This window comes from Pseudomassariella vexata, assembly GCF_002105095.1.
Source record: "Pseudomassariella vexata strain CBS 129021 chromosome Unknown BCR38scaffold_4, whole genome shotgun sequence".
NCBI lineage: Eukaryota > Fungi > Ascomycota > Sordariomycetes > Amphisphaeriales > Pseudomassariaceae > Pseudomassariella > Pseudomassariella vexata.
Window position 1 is genome coordinate 2,089,414 of NW_024467959.1, and position 16,389 is coordinate 2,105,802.

The 16,389-nt window shown below is 47.9% G+C and overlaps 3 protein-coding genes and 1 non-coding gene across 4 annotated transcripts; 3 read left to right on the forward strand and 1 right to left on the reverse strand.

The window, feature by feature from the left end:
* The first annotated feature begins 4,791 nt into the window (after positions 1 to 4,791).
* Positions 4,792 to 4,894, forward strand: BCR38DRAFT_t123. The gene has a single exon. It is a non-coding gene; the product is annotated as a tRNA-Thr (tRNA).
* Positions 4,895 to 8,352: 3,458 nt separating this feature from the next.
* BCR38DRAFT_522455 (uncharacterized protein) lies at positions 8,353 to 9,090 on the forward strand (the record flags this gene model as incomplete). Its single annotated transcript, XM_040865231.1, has 3 exons — positions 8,353 to 8,892; positions 8,944 to 9,009; positions 9,063 to 9,090. Exons 1-3 carry the CDS (start codon positions 8,417 to 8,419, stop codon positions 9,088 to 9,090), a joined length of 570 nt encoding a protein of 189 aa, XP_040718168.1. The 5' UTR covers positions 8,353 to 8,416.
* A 467-nt stretch (positions 9,091 to 9,557) lies between these two features.
* Positions 9,558 to 10,270, forward strand: BCR38DRAFT_483158 (uncharacterized protein; the record flags this gene model as incomplete). Its single annotated transcript, XM_040863587.1, has 2 exons — positions 9,558 to 9,828; positions 9,963 to 10,270. 2 exons carry the CDS (start codon positions 9,558 to 9,560, stop codon positions 10,268 to 10,270), a joined length of 579 nt encoding a protein of 192 aa, XP_040718169.1.
* A 1,637-nt stretch (positions 10,271 to 11,907) lies between these two features.
* On the reverse strand, positions 11,908 to 15,027 carry BCR38DRAFT_365101 (Cupredoxin). Its single transcript, XM_040857224.1, has 11 exons — positions 14,496 to 15,027; positions 14,311 to 14,440; positions 14,226 to 14,249; positions 14,125 to 14,164; positions 13,960 to 14,061; positions 13,668 to 13,890; positions 13,472 to 13,602; positions 13,276 to 13,419; positions 13,081 to 13,215; positions 12,353 to 13,000; positions 11,908 to 12,294 (listed from the first exon to the last, which is right to left on the reverse strand). Exons 1-11 carry the CDS (start codon positions 14,743 to 14,745, stop codon positions 12,172 to 12,174), a joined length of 1,950 nt encoding a protein of 649 aa, XP_040718170.1. The 5' UTR covers positions 14,746 to 15,027; the 3' UTR covers positions 11,908 to 12,171.
* Between the last annotated feature and the right edge of the window lie 1,362 nt (positions 15,028 to 16,389).

Consider the following 16,389-nt stretch of genomic DNA (forward strand, 5'->3'; position numbering starts at 1 on the left):
GGTTTCTGAAATTGCTTCGTCGATTTCGAATGGTCCAATTTTCTTGAAATCGAGTTTGTCGCTTGGTCGTTTTGTTTTTATATTTCGTCGTATGAGGTAGACCTTGTCTCCCCTCCGTAAGATTGGTCCTCCAATCCTTTTCTTGTCGTAGTAGTGCTTCATTCTGTCTTGAATGATTACTAAATCTTGTCTGAGGCTTGCTTGTAGTCCTTTTAGCTTGTCGGCCTGTGTGATAGCTCTAGGTGCTGTTCCTTGTTCTGAGCCTTCTCTGAGTATATCTAGATTGAATCCGTAGTTTGCGTAGAATGGTGTCGTGTTGATTGCTTCGGTGTGTGAGCTGTTGTAGGCGAACTGTGCTACTGGTAGTAGTTGTACCCAATTGTTCTGCTCGTAGTTGACGTAACACCGTAGGTATTGTTCGAGAGTCTGGTTCATTCGTTCGGTTTGTCCATCCGTCTGGGGATGATAAGCTGTCGATAGCTTATGTTTCGTGCCGAGCTGCTTCATTAAGGATATCCAGAACTTGGATGTGAAGAGCTTGTCTCGATCAGATACGATTGTCTCTGGCAATCCATGCTGGCTGGTGATAACTCGTAGGAATGTGTAGGCTAGGTCCTCTGCTGTGCTGGCTTCCTTGTAGGGTAGGGAGTAGGCGTACTTCGTAAGTCGTTCGGTGATTACGAGGATGCTGTCATACGTAGTCCTAGTTAAAGGCTCCTTAGATTTGGGTAGCTTGACTATAAAGTCCATAGCTATTGATTTCCATGCTCTGTCGGGTGGTGCGATAGGTTGTAGTTGTCCATATGGTTTATGTCGAGAGGCTTTGCTCTTATGACATAAGTCGCATTCCTTGATAGTTTCTGTGACTATCTGTCGTAGTCCTGGGAAGTCATAGGCTTCCTGTATTCGTTTTGTTGTTTTGTACGTTCCTGATGTCCGTGTACTGGGTGCTCGTGATAGTCTTTGACTAATTCTTTTCGTAGTTTCTCTGGTACTTTAATTCTTCCGTTATATTCCTGGTTTTCTGGTTGTATTTCTTGTATCCGGGTTTTCCATTGCTGTAGTGGTTGTAAGGAAAATGTTGCGTTGAGCTGTCTTGAAGGTTCGAGATTTCGTTCGTCGTTAATTCGTAGAATAGCCTGTGTATTCTTCGGAATTTCCTGTTCGTGGTCGGGTCTTCGGCTGAGAGCGTCTGCTCTTCCGTTTTCGCTGCCTTTGCAGTAGATGATTTTAAAGTTGAATTCCGTCAGGAATTCTGCCCATCTGATTTGTCGTTTATTCAGATTTTTCGTAGTCGTAAATGCCGTAAGGTTCTTGTGGTCAGTGTAGACTTGTACCTGATAAGTCGTACCACTGAGATAGTGCTTCCATTCTTTGAATGCTTCGATAATAGCCATCAGTTCCTTGTCGTGAATCTGGTAATTGAGTTCTGGTCTGTTGAGTTTCTTCGAGAAGAATGCTACAGGATGTAGCTTGCCGTTTTCATCTCGTTGTCCTAATTGTCCGCCGATAGCGTAGTCTGAGGCGTCTGTTTCGATTTCGAACTGTTTGTCGGGGTCTGCCATAGCGAGTACCGGTTCTTGTATAATCCATTGCTTGATTTTATCAAAAGCTTCTTGCTCTCTGGGCGTCCATTGGAATGGTTTATCCTTCCGAGTCAGGTCCGTTAAAGGTCGGGTGTCGTTACCGTAACCTTTGAGGAACATGCGATAAAAATTCGCAAAGCCGATTAATCCTCTGACTTCCTTAATACAGGTTGGTATTGGCCATTCTTTAACTGCTGATATCTTGGAGGCTTGCATTCGAATTTGTCCTGGGGATATCGTATATCCCACAAAGTCGACTTCCTTCTGGTGGAACTTGCTTTTCTCAGAGTTCACTACTAGCTTTGTTTGCTGTAGTTTCTGTAGAACTTGGTGGACGTGCTGGCGGTGTTCTTCGAGGGTCCTTGACTAGATAAGGATGTCGTCCAGGTATACCACAACGAAGTGGTCGAGGTGTTCTCGTAAAACGTGGTTGATCATAGCTTGAAAGCTAGCGGGTGCGTTAGTAAGGCCAAAAGGCATTACTAGGTATTCGAAGTATCCGTATCTGGTCCTGAAGGCGGTCTTCCATTCTTCGCCTTTCTTGATTCGAATCAGATTATATCCATCCTTTAGATCTAAAATAGTGAACCACAAGGCTCCGTGGAGTCTGTCGCATAGTTCCTTGATCAAGGGTAGGGGGTATCGATTCTTGATCGTGATGTCGTTCAGTTGTCTGTAGTCCACGCAGAGTCGTAATTCTCCACTCTTCTTTGGTACGAATAGGATAGGGTATCCTGCTGGAGATGTCGATGGTCGTATATAGCCTTTCGCTAATTGCTCGTCGAGGTACTTCCTAAGTGCCTGTAGTTGTTTCTCGTTAAGTCCGTATATCTTGTGGAACTTTGGTTGTTCTCCTGGTTTGAGTGGTATTTCATGGTCCCATGGTCCATGTTCTGGTAATCCGAAGTTAAGTGTACCACTGAATAGCGTCTTGTATCCTCTGTATTCGATCGGGATGTTTTCGTGTATCGCAAGGTATATCTCCTTTGTATCGTGTTGTCGTATTGGATGCTCAATCCCTTCTCACCTGACTTCCTCTGTCCGTTGGGTGTCAGTTAGGTCGCCGTGCTGTCGTGCTGAGTGTAGTGGTCCTGTATCTTCTTGCATCGGCTTAGACTCCTGAGACTCGTCGCGTCGAGTTCCTGCCAGTGTCTTCTGAATCTTGCTTGTGATCTGTTTCTTAGGTACCACAGAGGCTAAGTTCCTTCCTGGTCGATCCCACTGAAGTTGGCCTGTTCTCCAGTTGACTATGGGATTGCTCACCCGCAGCCAGGGTATCCCCAAGATCATCTCATGATCTGTGATGTCCGTAATCTCGAGCGTGAGACGTTCTCTTCGGTTTTGGATGTCGAGGGAGAGTTCTGCAGTTTATCGATCAACGATTCCTCCGCCGTACGTTACTAATTCTCCATCCACGGTCCTTAGTCGGTATGGGGCGTCTTTTCCTGTCCATGGTATCTTATACCGGTTGAAAATTCGTGGTGATATGTAGTTTCCTTGCGCGCCGCTGTCTAAGAGCGCCTTGATCTTTCTGCCCATCACTTGTACTTCCAGTATCAAGTGGGCGTTGCTGTCTTCACATTTGCGACAGCTAGGGACCTGGTGGTGTCGATCGTGCGTGGTCCCTGACCATACGATCGCACTAGTTTTCTGCGTTCTTTTGGGAGTTCTCTCCTCGTTCCTTCGCTTTTCCTTTTCGTGACAGGTTTCGTGATTCCTTCTTATGGTGCCTAGTCGCTATAGGTCTTGCTTCCTCGTCTGACGATATAGGTGCGACGAATTTGACGATTCGTCCTTGGTTTGGCTGGCTCTCTCGCCATGCTTGTGCCTTCCTCTCGTAGTGTACGAGGCATAGGTCGAGGTGGCATTCTTCCCAGGTGACTTCCTTAGTCACACATCGTTTGGGGTACCGGGGGTCGTGTCGTAGAATTGCGAATTCCCTTTCGCTGCGTAGCGTGATACGGGTATGTTGAATCTCCGAGACTTCGTAGGGGTGTGGAATAGCTTGGTCCTTCACACGCCTAGGGAACCAGTTGTTCGTTGTCTTGGCGGGGAGGTGTAGTCCACATCGAGGATATACACACGAGATCCATGCGAGTTGCTTATGGTCTGTCGCCGTAGGGTGAATTCTATCGTCGTCTCCGAATTTTGTCATATTATCGCCGGGTTGCCTCTTTATTGCTTGTTGGATAGCGTTTTCGTCTTTTGTATTTCTTCCAGGGATAGCGATCCAGCCTTCGACCTCTAGGTCCTGTTTCTCTCGTAGGTACCTGTCGAGCTGATCGTCGTCGTAAAATTGTATTCGGCCTGGGCTGGGGGGGTTGTGCGTTTTCTCTTTTTCGATGGTTTCTTCTTCGGCGGAGCTGTCTTCCGAGAGTTCTGGGTTTTCGCGGCTTTTCCATCCTTCTAGGACTTCCTTCTCAAAGGAGTCATCCTCACTAGTCTCGAGGTCTGTCGGAAGCTGCGTCGATGGTTCGATCTGTCGTTCCGATCCCTCAATTAATCCTTGCTCCTGTTCCCTAGTGATTCCTCCGCTGTGTCTGGTCATAGCGAGGGTCCTGGTAGTTCCGGGTCGTCGGGGGTACCATTGCGCGCCTTCCTTGTCGCTGAGGTGGACCGGGCAGCTGTCGTCGTAGCACGCTGTCCAGTGTAGTTTAGGGTGATTTTCCTCAAGGGGGCTGGTATCCTCCTCATCGATGTCTTCGTCATCGGCTGTGTGTACTGGGCACACTATTGGCGTGTCGCACACGCATCCTTCGTCGCGGGCTGCTAGGTTGAGATGGCGCTTTCCCTCGGGTACCGGTCGCCATTGTTTCTTCTGCCTGCATTCCCGTGCGAAGTGTCCTTCCTTGCCACAGTTGAAGCAACCTTTCCCTCTAGGCTTGCTTTTGTCGTGTCTAGTGGCGTCGATGTCCATAGGTCCTGAGTGAGCGCCGGTAGAAGTAGAATAACGGTTGTAGCTTCCACGTTTGTCGATTCGCTGCACTTTTTGGCCCATGTTGGGTCGTGCCTGCCTCGCAGGTTGACCTTTCCGTTCCATACGTCTCTCGTACAATCGATTGTCGATTCGTACGACCATTTTTGGTTACAGCAATTACCCAATCGGACGGGAATAGGCTATTCTCGTACCAGGATAAGAGGTGATTTTGACCCGCGACAATAATATACGGCGGGATAGCCCAGCCGGACGAATTAATACCCTGGAGTCGGCTGGTGTAGTTGGTCACTTCGCTGGTAGATAAGTCCCGATTTGAGCCTCGCCCACTTGGGTCGGTGACGAGTCGCGGGTTCGAATCCCGCAGCTGACACACAAGGGGGTTTAGTCAACCCTTACGGCGCGCTGCCCACCTTGTTGACTTCGCCTACCTAGCGATAATAGGGAGATTGGTGCAGTTTAGGATTACGAAGCATCCTAGCCAGTCGACCGTCAAGCACTACGTCGGCGGAATATAACTCGACAGCCGGTCCAGAATTCGAATCGTTAATCCGACCCCTTATCGGACCTTGCCTTTCCGATAACGCTCGTCGGCGAACCCGTCCCCTCACGATAGAAGGCGCGCAGCACGCCCTCTCGCCGCGATTCTTGCGAGCGTCTGACCACGTTACGGTCTATCCACTTGAGCGTATGGTTGAGATGTATACGCTCGACGAGAACCCCAATTAGCAGATACTACGACTTGTCGCGACAAAAAAAATAGTCGAGCATCTTCTGCACATCAGCAGCATCCCACCCCTGAGGACGAATTTAAGTGCCACATTACCACACTTATCGGTAGTTCAGGCAGGGGTTGTAGCACAGACTTAGGGAGGGACAGGAGGTTTAGTAGTCATTTGGCTACAAGTTTACCTGTATAACCGCCCGACGCGGCTTAAGGGCCCGCTATATCATCTATAGCCCCTTAAGGGAGTACTTGTAGAGGTACCGAGGGTTAACACCTACGGCGTATTTAATATTATAATCAATACCCTGGATTACTGTAGCCCATTCTCGGTTGCCTTGTTGGACTGTACGAGGCCTTCCGCGTCGTTCGGCACTTGTAACTACCATCTCGGATTAGATTAAGCCCATCGCGAACCCTGTCTCGTCGAAGTTATAGATATCCGCCTCTTGGATACCATATTTCGCAATTGTATTTCGTACGAGCGTAAACCACGCGCGATACGCGTCAGGATCTTCGCAATAGGCTCGTTGGTAGTCGATTCTTCGATTAAAACGCGTCCGAAGGTCTGGTTATCGTCGTACGAAGTTCGAGGCCTAGTTGACGCCGACGCGTCCAGCGCCACGGTCACGGAGCAGTCGGTTAGCCATAGCTTCAACACCATGGAGCCGGGGAGGAAATGATCGCGAATCTAGGTCAAGTATGTATTGTACGACCGCTAACTCTTCTGATTCCGTAAGCTTATAACTAGATTGTCGAGTATCGCGTTGAGATAGTAGTCCGCGTTTTCAGTTAGCTAGAGTTGTACGAGGGACATTGTAGAGTTGGGCAGCGCGTCGGATGCTTAATTCGGGTTTCGATTGAAGCGCCTGACACGCTAGAATCATGTCACTTTCTTTCCAATTCGATCCCATCTTGGTATGTGTAAAGATGTTAATTAAAAGGTTGTTCGTACAGTGCCAAGAAAAAGTGGCCAACTTGCTTGTGTGGCCAACTTGCTTATGGGGTACGTTAGTTGAAATAACTTATATAGAAGTTAGATATGTGGAAACAGTGGGTAGCTTAGTAGTAAACCACGTTATATGTCAAGGTTATGATTATGGGGACAAACCTTCGTAACCAGCCTGAACGCCTCAACAGTTGTTAGGGTTCATTGAATGAACTGTTGGACAGACCGCACCAGCCTTTAACTCCCAACGGCTGGTTTTCCGCTTCCGGCTATAATACCCAATTGACCGGATATTGGACCGTTTGCATCGAATCCTCTGGTGTATCAGGTATTGTTATGCTTAGACGTGATCAGCTCTCTCAAAATGTGCAGCCAATAAGCACATGTTCTGTACTGAAGGTCCGTACGGCCACCTTCACTCTTTTGACTTGGGTAGCACAGTGACATATTCAATTGAATGATTTAGTATAGCTTGAACTAGGTTCGATATGTATGATCACGCCATAATAGTTCGCCGTGAGGTCATATTTTGCAGTGTATTAAACCATAGATAGTCCCCTTCGTAGAGCAAAGCAAATAAGCACTCATTCATTGCTTCATTTCAAACTTATACGGCAGAGCTAAGTTCATCTGCAAAGAAACCGGACAGGGTTCAGAGAGTGGATAGAGCCACGGGACCTGCAGTCTTGAAGAGAATGCGTAGCATCTAGTATGGGCACCAGTTATCCTACCCGGAATTTCAGAGCAGTGAATCGAAATGCCTTGCTAGCACACAATTGCTCAGCGAATTGTCCATGATTGTTCTAGAGCTACTCTCAACTATTTCCATCACCGGCAATCCAGAATGAAACCATTTAGAGCCGAAATAGATGTTGGACTCGAATCCGTTATGACCCGAGGACCCGGGATCATGCTTGGTGGAGTACCCATCGAAGACAAATACGTTGAGATGCGACGAATCTGGAACTCGGCATTCACCATGGCGTGGTTGGGAAGAACTATATCAATTAAGACTTCAGCTCAAACATGCGCCAGATGAGTGTCGACTACCTACTGCAATATATGGACTTCGGCTATCGAGAGCCTTATCACGAATCCGATAGTCCGGTAAGTTTTAGCAAGCATGCTTCAGTAAGTCTCCTGCTCAATGAATATCTAGGGTAGTTTCCGTTCGGTGGCATCTACATCGATCTAATTCCAGTTGTATTAACATGCGTTAATTCAGAAAATCGATTACATTTCATACTATTATTTTAGTGCAAAGTATAAGCCATAGTTCCAAAAGATTTCGACTCAGAGTCGCTCGTGACTCGCTACTTAAAGAAACAAACTTTACTTCCGACCTGCCCCAAAGTTTGAGTAGTATAGGCCTCATCCTAGACCAAACCTGAAACATTCAATTCAGACCTGGGCATAGCCACTATTACACATTCCCAGCTGGCATCAACGCCAAGACTCTACGGGATAGGAGTTCAAGAGGGGAATTCGACTGTCAGGCTCACCTCCAAGCGTTCTGAAAATTCGCCAAGTAAACAGTAGGCAAATATATCACAATTTTCGTCGGCCTCGGACTACTTTTACCGCTCTCACCGTCATGTGAATCTGTTCAGGTCATCACGAGTGTTCCATCGGAGGGCTCACGACAACTCCACCATTATGTATTGTCTAGACTATAACAGCCAAATGAACCCAACAACTCGCTTCAGTATACTGTCCATTTGATAGCCTTGAAAGCAATAGTCTGTAGCGTGTTTATCAAGTTTCACGCCATTCAGACGAACCTTCTCTCCCACTCGTCTCATCGTGAAACAACTCCACAGGCAATTCTACACGCAGTATTGTAAGGATGAAACAAAACAACAAAAGCCCCGTCTGACCTCATGGACGAATGTCTGTGAGGGACATGTCGGACCAAAGTTGACAGGACATCTGTGCGATCAAACTATATCGGCTATTCTACATTTCAGCGTCACCACCATTCTCTTGTCACGATGGATGGGGAGAGCGATTACGAGATTCAGATTTAGACTCTGAACAAACCATGCTGTAAATAAATATCCGAAGCTGTGTTGTGTCTGAGAGTTCCATAGAATATATAATTGGGTTAGTCTTCTCCTACAGATCAAATTGCTTGACAACCGTTCTTTCATCCGTCGCAAACTTTGTTGCGTGTAATCTTTCTTTCCCGCAGTTGTGTCGCCTGGTCCAGTCACGTTTCAAAGATGCAAATTTCGACTCTGCTCTCGGCGCTGGTCGTCTTCGGTGGTACAGCTTACGCCGCTCCAACAGGCATTGAGGTACGAGCAGGTGAGAATGCCGGCGGCCTTCTGGGATTGCTCGGCGGAGGCGGAGGCGGAGGCGGAGGCGCAGGGGGAGCTGCTGGTGCCCTAGGTGCGTTGGGCGGCGGAGGTGGAGCTGCTGGTGCCCTAGGTGCCCTAGGTGCGTTGGGCGGCGGAGGTGGAGCTGGTGGTGCACTAGGTGCGTTGGGCGGCGGAGGTGGAGCTGGTGGTGCCCTAGGTGCTTTGGGTGGTTTGGGAGGTGCGTTGGGTGGCGGAGGTGGCGCTGGTAATGCCCTGGGTGGTCTGGGTGGTTTGGGCGGCGGGGGCGGCGCGGGTGGTGCGGGTGGTGCGGGTGGTGCCAAAGCTAACGCCGTTAGTGGCGCCGGCGGCGCTACCGGCGACGATGGCGCATATACTGGGTGATTGACTCCGTCCACACTATTGGAAACAGGAATGACTAACGAGACAAGGCTTTCGGCAACTCTCAATCAGCAGGCTCAGGCGGCAGGAGGTTGTAACACTCCACTCGGTAACGTGTAAGTGCCCTATCTACCTAGGCCACGATACCTGTCTAACATTTATGATTTAGGTTGTGCGAGGCACGGGACAACATTTAACTTCTACTTGGAGGCATCGCCGTGCTGGCCTTCGGCGTCTTGGATATGTTGATGATGCGTAGACGGGCTTACTGTATATAGTAGTTTACTAAGTGCAAGCTTTCAAGCGTTGTTTGGTATGGTCTGGATACCATAGCTATTATTTATGGTCGCAACCACTCTCGTTCTAGGACGCTCACGCCAGCGATGAGCTTCATACCTAGTCGATGCTACAATGCACAATGTTAAATAAGTACTGTGTCAAAAGACAGGTGGTGTTTTAATTGAGGAAACAAAGGAGTTTGCGCACGGTGTATCAGTAATGACAAAGAACCTAAGAATGTTCACCGGATACGGCATAATTAATTTGTTTTTGGGCTTTGATGCGATGGCTAGCAGCACCATCTTTGTTTTTGAAGACATATCTGACACTGCCAACCTCAGAAAAACCTAAACGAAACACAACCAGAGTGTTTAGAACATTCTAGATGTTGACCTGTGTATTCGTAGTGCCACCCGCATCTCCTGGCAAGTGCGGGAAGAATAACATTGGCACATATGATAAGGAAGTGGATCACGCTGTTATCGAGGCAGATCTGGCGATTTTTAAGGCTGCGAAGTGGAAGTTGGAGAGGCAGTTGATACCGGCTGGGTATACTGTGCATGAGACAGTGCGTAGGGATGTGCAGGTTCCTGTCCACGACCCGGCGGATTCGGTGCATTTTGAGTCAGGGCTGCGGATCTTTGAAAAGATCATGTGTATGTTGGAGAGGATTTCGCATTCTTTGGCAGGCCTGAAAGGAGGAGATGACGGTTTGTGGGAAGAAATTACGTACGATTTCAACGCAGATAAGGTATATTTTGGAGAATGGCTCCTAACATAGGTTTCTCAGGCTTCTACGTGCTCACCCACCTCTCCTGGTGCGCCAACTTCGCCATGGGCTGGCAAACCGGCACTACTGTTGAGACCACCCCAACTGGCTGGGCAATTCCCCATCCCCAGGGCGAAGAGGTCGAGGACATGTACTGCGACTCAATGCTTCCCGGTAACGTCACACACCCACATCCGGGACACCCCCACATGTGGGACGCCCTAAAGATAATACTATATAATGTGAATGTACACCGAGCTGGCCACTTTCATGCGCCAACGCGACCGGCCAACTTAATGTTTGATTTTCTCAACAACCAATTATGGTAAAGTCATACAACGAAGCAGACTTAATGCTAGCCTTTCAAGCTCTCAAAAATGACCAAAAACTTACCAAGTCCCCCGAAGCACCCTCCAAACGCGTAAAAACGCGCCCAGGCGCTGTGGTATTTGCAACGGGACTGGGCATAATGCGCGAACTTGTAAGATCGCATTGCCATCTTCTGGAGAGGAAGATTCAGAGTAGTTTCAATTGATTTACGGCGTTGTGGTTTTACTACCGTAAAATTTCTATGCGAGATTATGTAAGGGTGGCCAGCTCGGTGTCATGGCCAGCTCGGTGTACATTCATTCACGTTAGCCAAAACTAGAAACTATCTGTGAAGCATGGTACCCGGTCCGTGCCTTACCAACCTGAGTGGTCGGGATGATATATGCACTGCTACTCCAGGCAGCCACCCTGTTATTTAGGGATCGTCGTCCGATTTATGGGGCTGGGACAGCTTAGGGTTTGGCGATATTAAGTTCCTTTACTCCAATGGTAATAGTTCATGTCGATTTCAACCTCGTCTGAAAATTTGACACAATCAGCCTCGATAACACCGAGAATCTACGATCTCTTCCCACCTCAAAGAAGTCTAGCGGCGAAACAGAGTTCAGCCTAAATGCAAACCTACATGTATAGAAGTATCCAGACGTCGCTAAGCCCACCCTGCCCCTGAAGTCGGATGCTAAAGGGGCTCTGGAAGATGGTCCAAGAGCGAGCCGCCGAGATTCTCGAAGAGCTCAACAAAGGCACTTGCACCACACCAACCGCCGTTAGGTGCGGGCGAAATGGGCTGCACGTTTGTCTCCATTGGTGGGCAAGGCAGCGTTGCCCGAGTCCACGGCCAGTTGATGCCCCATCTCGTGATTCATGCTCGAGCTATTAACGAGTAACCTCCTTTACTCTTTTTCGTCGTCCTTCTTGACTCCTGAATTTCTAATAATTCCAGAGGTCGAAGAGACAAGAAGATGCAGCTTCTCGTGTCGGATTGGGTGTATGATGTCACCAATTTCTGTTCTTGGAGCAAATGATTTGCGCACTCGCACACCATTGCCGAACCGTTCTCGCACCATGAGGAGATGAAGGAGTAGGGGATATGGATAGGATATGAGATGTATTCGAGCCACTCTCTCAATCCAAGATGGTGCAATTTGGATGTGGTTTCTTGCAGTAGGGTCAGATCTGGATATGAAGATAAGTGGTGCTGGCTTTGAATCTAATCTTCTGGGCCATCCAAAACCATAAGAGGCCACAATGGTTTCACCAAAAAAGGCCAAGTAGTTGAATCAATATCTTGGACCCTCAAGGCTACTACACCAAGACAGCCAAGTCAAAGAGAAAAGTATATGGCCGCAAACCGTACGATTATGGGCCAATATGACCTCTACCCGTCGAACCACACAAGTCCTAGCTGTGGGACAGGCATCAGTGATTCCTGTTTATATAAGGCCCCTATGACCGCCATTTACTTCTCTCAAGACTATCCAGAGATCATGACACGTTCAATACAAGACCATTTGCCCACAATCCAACACAATAATCAGACTGTCTTATGTATGGTAATAATTGCGAGTGTAATATCAGTGAAGTAAGGTTGGCATTCATAAACTCTGTGTCCACAATGCCTTATCGATCGAGTTACCCATGTTCTTGAATTGACAAATATTTCAGTTTATTCTACGAAAATGTATTAATGAGAATTTGTATCTAGCAGGAGACACTGCTGTTTCGTAATTCCCCGCAATACCTGATTGCTCACCCTTACGATTGATGAGCTAAAAATGTAAATATCAAAACACATTCGTGCACTGCCTCGCCATGAGAGCTTGTAGTGAACATATTATGATGAAAGACGCAGCGAATCAAGTTTTGGGACGGTATACCAGCTTCTAACTTCTCCACTAGCTCAACCAAATATTCCATCATTCTTTGGCTTGAACTCGATATGAGGCCGGTTCAGCGCACCAGCCGGTGCGTCCAGAGGATCCTCAGGGGTAATTCCCTCCAAAATGGGCGCCGCCATGCCCAACTAACCATAGTCAGTATACTCATCACGTCAAGAGTTGACCAGTCGAACCATAACTCACCGCGAAGTACTTCAGCTTGCCTGAATGGATCATGCCCGCCATCTTGCTCGTAACCTGGAAGCGATTGACGGTCCATCCCAAAGGCGGCAAGTCGTGGGAGATCACCCGGCCTGGATTTTCCAAATTGAGCGCCTTTCCATCCTCAACAGCCTCCCGTACCGTCGAATACTCGAACAAGTCATTCGCGGCCGAGCCCATCAGCCACGACGGCGCACCGTGCTTGTACAACGAGATACTTTCGTTCAAGTCATTATGTATAATTAAATCAACGACCGAGCCCAGAGGAAGGTCCTTGATAATAGGCGCTTCCAAAGTGTCGTAGTCCTGCGTCAGATTGACAAGGAGCAAAGGCTTCATGGCGCTGCGGAAGAGCTGCCAGGGTTTCTTATTGAGGTAGAACTCGGGCACATGGGGCTGGGTGAGGGAGGGCTGTACGCCAGTAGTCAAGTGGAATGTGAAATCAGCATCTATGGGAGCTTTATGGCGAGAAGTGGGTATAGGAGATGCTGGGTAGGGAGGCACGTAATTGAGGTCGACTTGCTTGCATCGGGGGTCGACTGAACCGTCCGGCAGGACACATACAATACTGTTTGCTGGCGGTTGCGGGAGTTCCATGGGTTGGCCAAGCATTGGCTGCTTTCTTATGCCCTGGATTGGTTGGCTTTGTTAGTCTTGAATGATGGGAATCGGTTGAGTTGGTTACATGAGAAGCACGGCTGAAGACTTACAGGATAACGGAGTATTGAATAACCCTGAAGATTCTGCAAAATGCTGGTAGAAATATAGCGCATGGTATAGTCCCCAGGCTCGCGGTCGAGCTTTACTAGCACTGTCACTCGTGCCGCGTTGGTGATATATACGACCTGCATAATTTACGTGTCAGCAAGGAATTTTTATGTGCTTGAATGATGCGGTCGACCTACATCTGTCTCGTATGGCTCGGTGAACCCGTTATCGTTAGCGACCACAATCATCTTGTGGTCGTCTATCGACACCATGACAGAATGCTCGAACCCAAGGTTGATCAGGTTCATCATTATGTATGATTGACCATTCGTTTCTATAATCTGTTTGGTTTGTTAAGATTGCCTCGAACTAACCATTAGGTGGCTAACATACCTCATAGGGTGCCGTGCTTGGTTTACAAGACTCGGCGGGAAGTCCAGGGGGCTGAATGCATCCCTTTTCGTCAAGAGACTGTCCATTCAGTTGGGCATAGTCGGGATGTCTACAGTGGACTCTTCCATGTCCTGTAAAGGAAGGTGAAGTTAGTCTTGATGAAAAACCTCTGCAGCATATGGCGTGGAAAATATACCGTTGATAATAATGGAGTCATAGCAGTAAAACTCGGACCCCTCTGCTTTCATCCGCAGGAGCTTCCATCCGGTATCCCGATGCTGATGGTTCTTAATATCCAGGTGCTGAATGCGGCTCTCGGCCTCCTTAATTTTCCGCAGTTCGATGGGATCTGAGGTAATCAAGTGGTATGGCCTAGGCCGTGATGGACTAGGCGCGATCCAGACTACGCCGTACAGTCCCTGAAAAAATTCATTAGCTCAACTGACCCTGAGTTGGCGTCTTGATGTGACTATAGTGGAATCTCTTACATCGACAGAACCTGCAGTAGTGTGCTCAATATACCAGCGCAGACCCCATTGGTCAGTGGTATCATGAACCGTTGAAAAGTTCCCTCTCGACAAGGTTGGATACTTGTGCCATGTTAGCATTTCGAAAACTCCCGTCCGCAGACCTTGAAAGATTCAGAGACTTGCCTGTGAAATACCACCGGTTCCTTCATTCCACGGGCCAGCTCTGGTCAAAAGCTATATTAGTAATTCATCTCTTTGGATGACGGGTTAGGTTTTGGGTTTACCTGTTTGGATAATGTAGGCCCGAACTAGAAAGCCACAGACATTAGCAAGGTTTCACAACGCTAAGGCATCGGAATGGTGGCTTACATGTGAATCGAGTTCTGAGCGTACATGTCGTTCTGCAGGTGCAGAGCAATGAGATCGCCTTCCTCGGCATACAGTGTTGGACATGGCGACTCTCCGTTGCAAGTGAGCATTACTCTCCAGCGACCTCCATCTGTGAACAAAATTAGCGAGCCATAAAAAACACAATGCGTGCTGGCAGATAGTACCCGGATTCATCCAACGAGTGCCAAATTCCAGGTTGTAGTGTCGAACAAGTTGATCGGCCTGTGTGGCTTTGCCATATAGCCAGAGTGGCCACTGAATGCCGAAAATATCATGGTTGAAAAGCCCGAGTGCTAGGACGACGGCAGAAACAATGAAGAAAGTGGGAGAAAAAAACACCGAGCGCAATGTAGAAGACCTCTTGAGAGGCTTTCCCTTCTCGAAATCGATCTCAATGCTTGCCTTGTAGTCCATTGTCGTGCTGTGATCAACGACGTCTGGTTCGCGTCCGTACAGAAGGTGTAGAAAATTATCCTTATGTCAAGTACTAGATATCTGACGGGATGTCTTCAACTAAGGGTGTACTCTAATATGCTGTTGGGCCCACTCCACTCCGAGTCACACATCTACCCCAGGTGGACCTTCTGGGTATATGATAGACACCGAGTCTAGAAGCCGGGAAGACCACTGCATGCACAAACTTTTAGATTTCAATCACCTCGAAGAAAGACATGGAAGTGAAGTTGCTAAGATCCCTGCAAGCAAAATTTTCAAGTTCATAATCTACTATCTGCTATCACTGTCCAGATTCGGGCCGAAATCCATAGAAAAAGCGCCGATAGAAAAAAAAAACAAAAAAAAAACAGAAACATCAAAGTAAGCTATTTGCTTCTAAGCCGATTCAAGCTACGTAGAGACTGAAGTCTTGGAACGTGGGGCGACCCAATAAACCACGGAAGTGGTGGGGGTGGGTTGAGTGGAGCCAACGAAGCACCTGAATCATTCACCCGTAAGACTGTTCATAACTGGGATTCAGTTCAATATATTCGATTCAGCTCAAGGTCTTTAAAACCTGGTAATTAATTGAGAAAGCTGCAAGCTTCTGCAAAGTCTCCGGGGGCTAGAACGCGAAAAGGCAGATCAAAAGCTAAGGTCTACTGCGTCGATGTATGCTAATTACACTTGAAGCCATGAAATCTCCTTCTAGGCATTATTGTCTAAAACTTGTGGAGATCGAATACTGAAACGGGATCAGGCGGTCAGTAGGATATACCTGCCACCTAACACACTGAACAGACGAAGATCGTGGTACTAGTTATAAAAGCGAAGCTCTTATACGTCTGGTGCGCGAGTTGGTCGGATGTGCCTCTGATACTCGTATCGTGATAATAGGATCTCGAACGTAAAGATAAGCTGAATAACTAAAACAACTAACCGCATTGACCACCTTTTTGCATGCACCCCCATTTTGCAGGGTCTAACTGAATCAACCTAAATACTTCGTCCATATTATTTATATACAGAACATACTTAATTTAAGTGTCCGAAGACTTAGATATTTTCTTTCGAGCCCTCTTTTTAGGAGGGACCCTTGCTTCGAGAAAAGTATCAATTTCTAACTGCTTATCCGGTAAAATAGGCCGTATTCGCTTATTTCGCTTGTCCTGGGCTGTTCGGATCGCTGATAAGTTAACGAATACTTTATTCGGGTCTGGCTCGACGGGCTGGCGTATATCTGGAGCGTATTTATCGAGTTCTTTATATAGTTGCTCGTTTTCGATACGTAATTTGGCATTCTCGGCGGCCTGGAGTGTAAGGGTCTTGCCCGCCTTGCCTAGGGTACGAATCTTACGAGATGCCCCGCCCTCGGCTTTCTCTATCGACTGTAGTTGGCTAGATAGTTGCTGCGCTTTCTGAGGAGTAAAAGCAACTAAAGGTGGTGATATATGAGGCGGAGGATCTGGTGTATGAGGCTCCGGGGGATCACAAGATACGTCGACTAGTCCTTCGGAGCCTAGGGGCCATATTGTCAGGGTACGGCTAGGCCGAAGGCAATAGTACAGAGTGATGGGGAGTAACGGGCGTCCCTCCTACGTAGCACCGGGTGGTCACTGGCGG

Coding starts and splice junctions, on each gene's coding strand:
- BCR38DRAFT_365101 (XM_040857224.1), bottom strand. CDS start 14,745: ATGGACTACAAGGCAAGCATTGAGATCGATTTCGAGAAGGGAAAGCCT. Junction 14,250..14,310: donor GCTCAGAACTCGATTCACAT/GTAAGCCACCAT, acceptor GTGGCTTTCTAG/TTCGGGCCTACATTATCCAA. Junction 13,891..13,959: donor CTACTGCAGGTTCTGTCGAT/GTAAGAGATTCC, acceptor GAATTTTTTCAG/GGACTGTACGGCGTAGTCTG.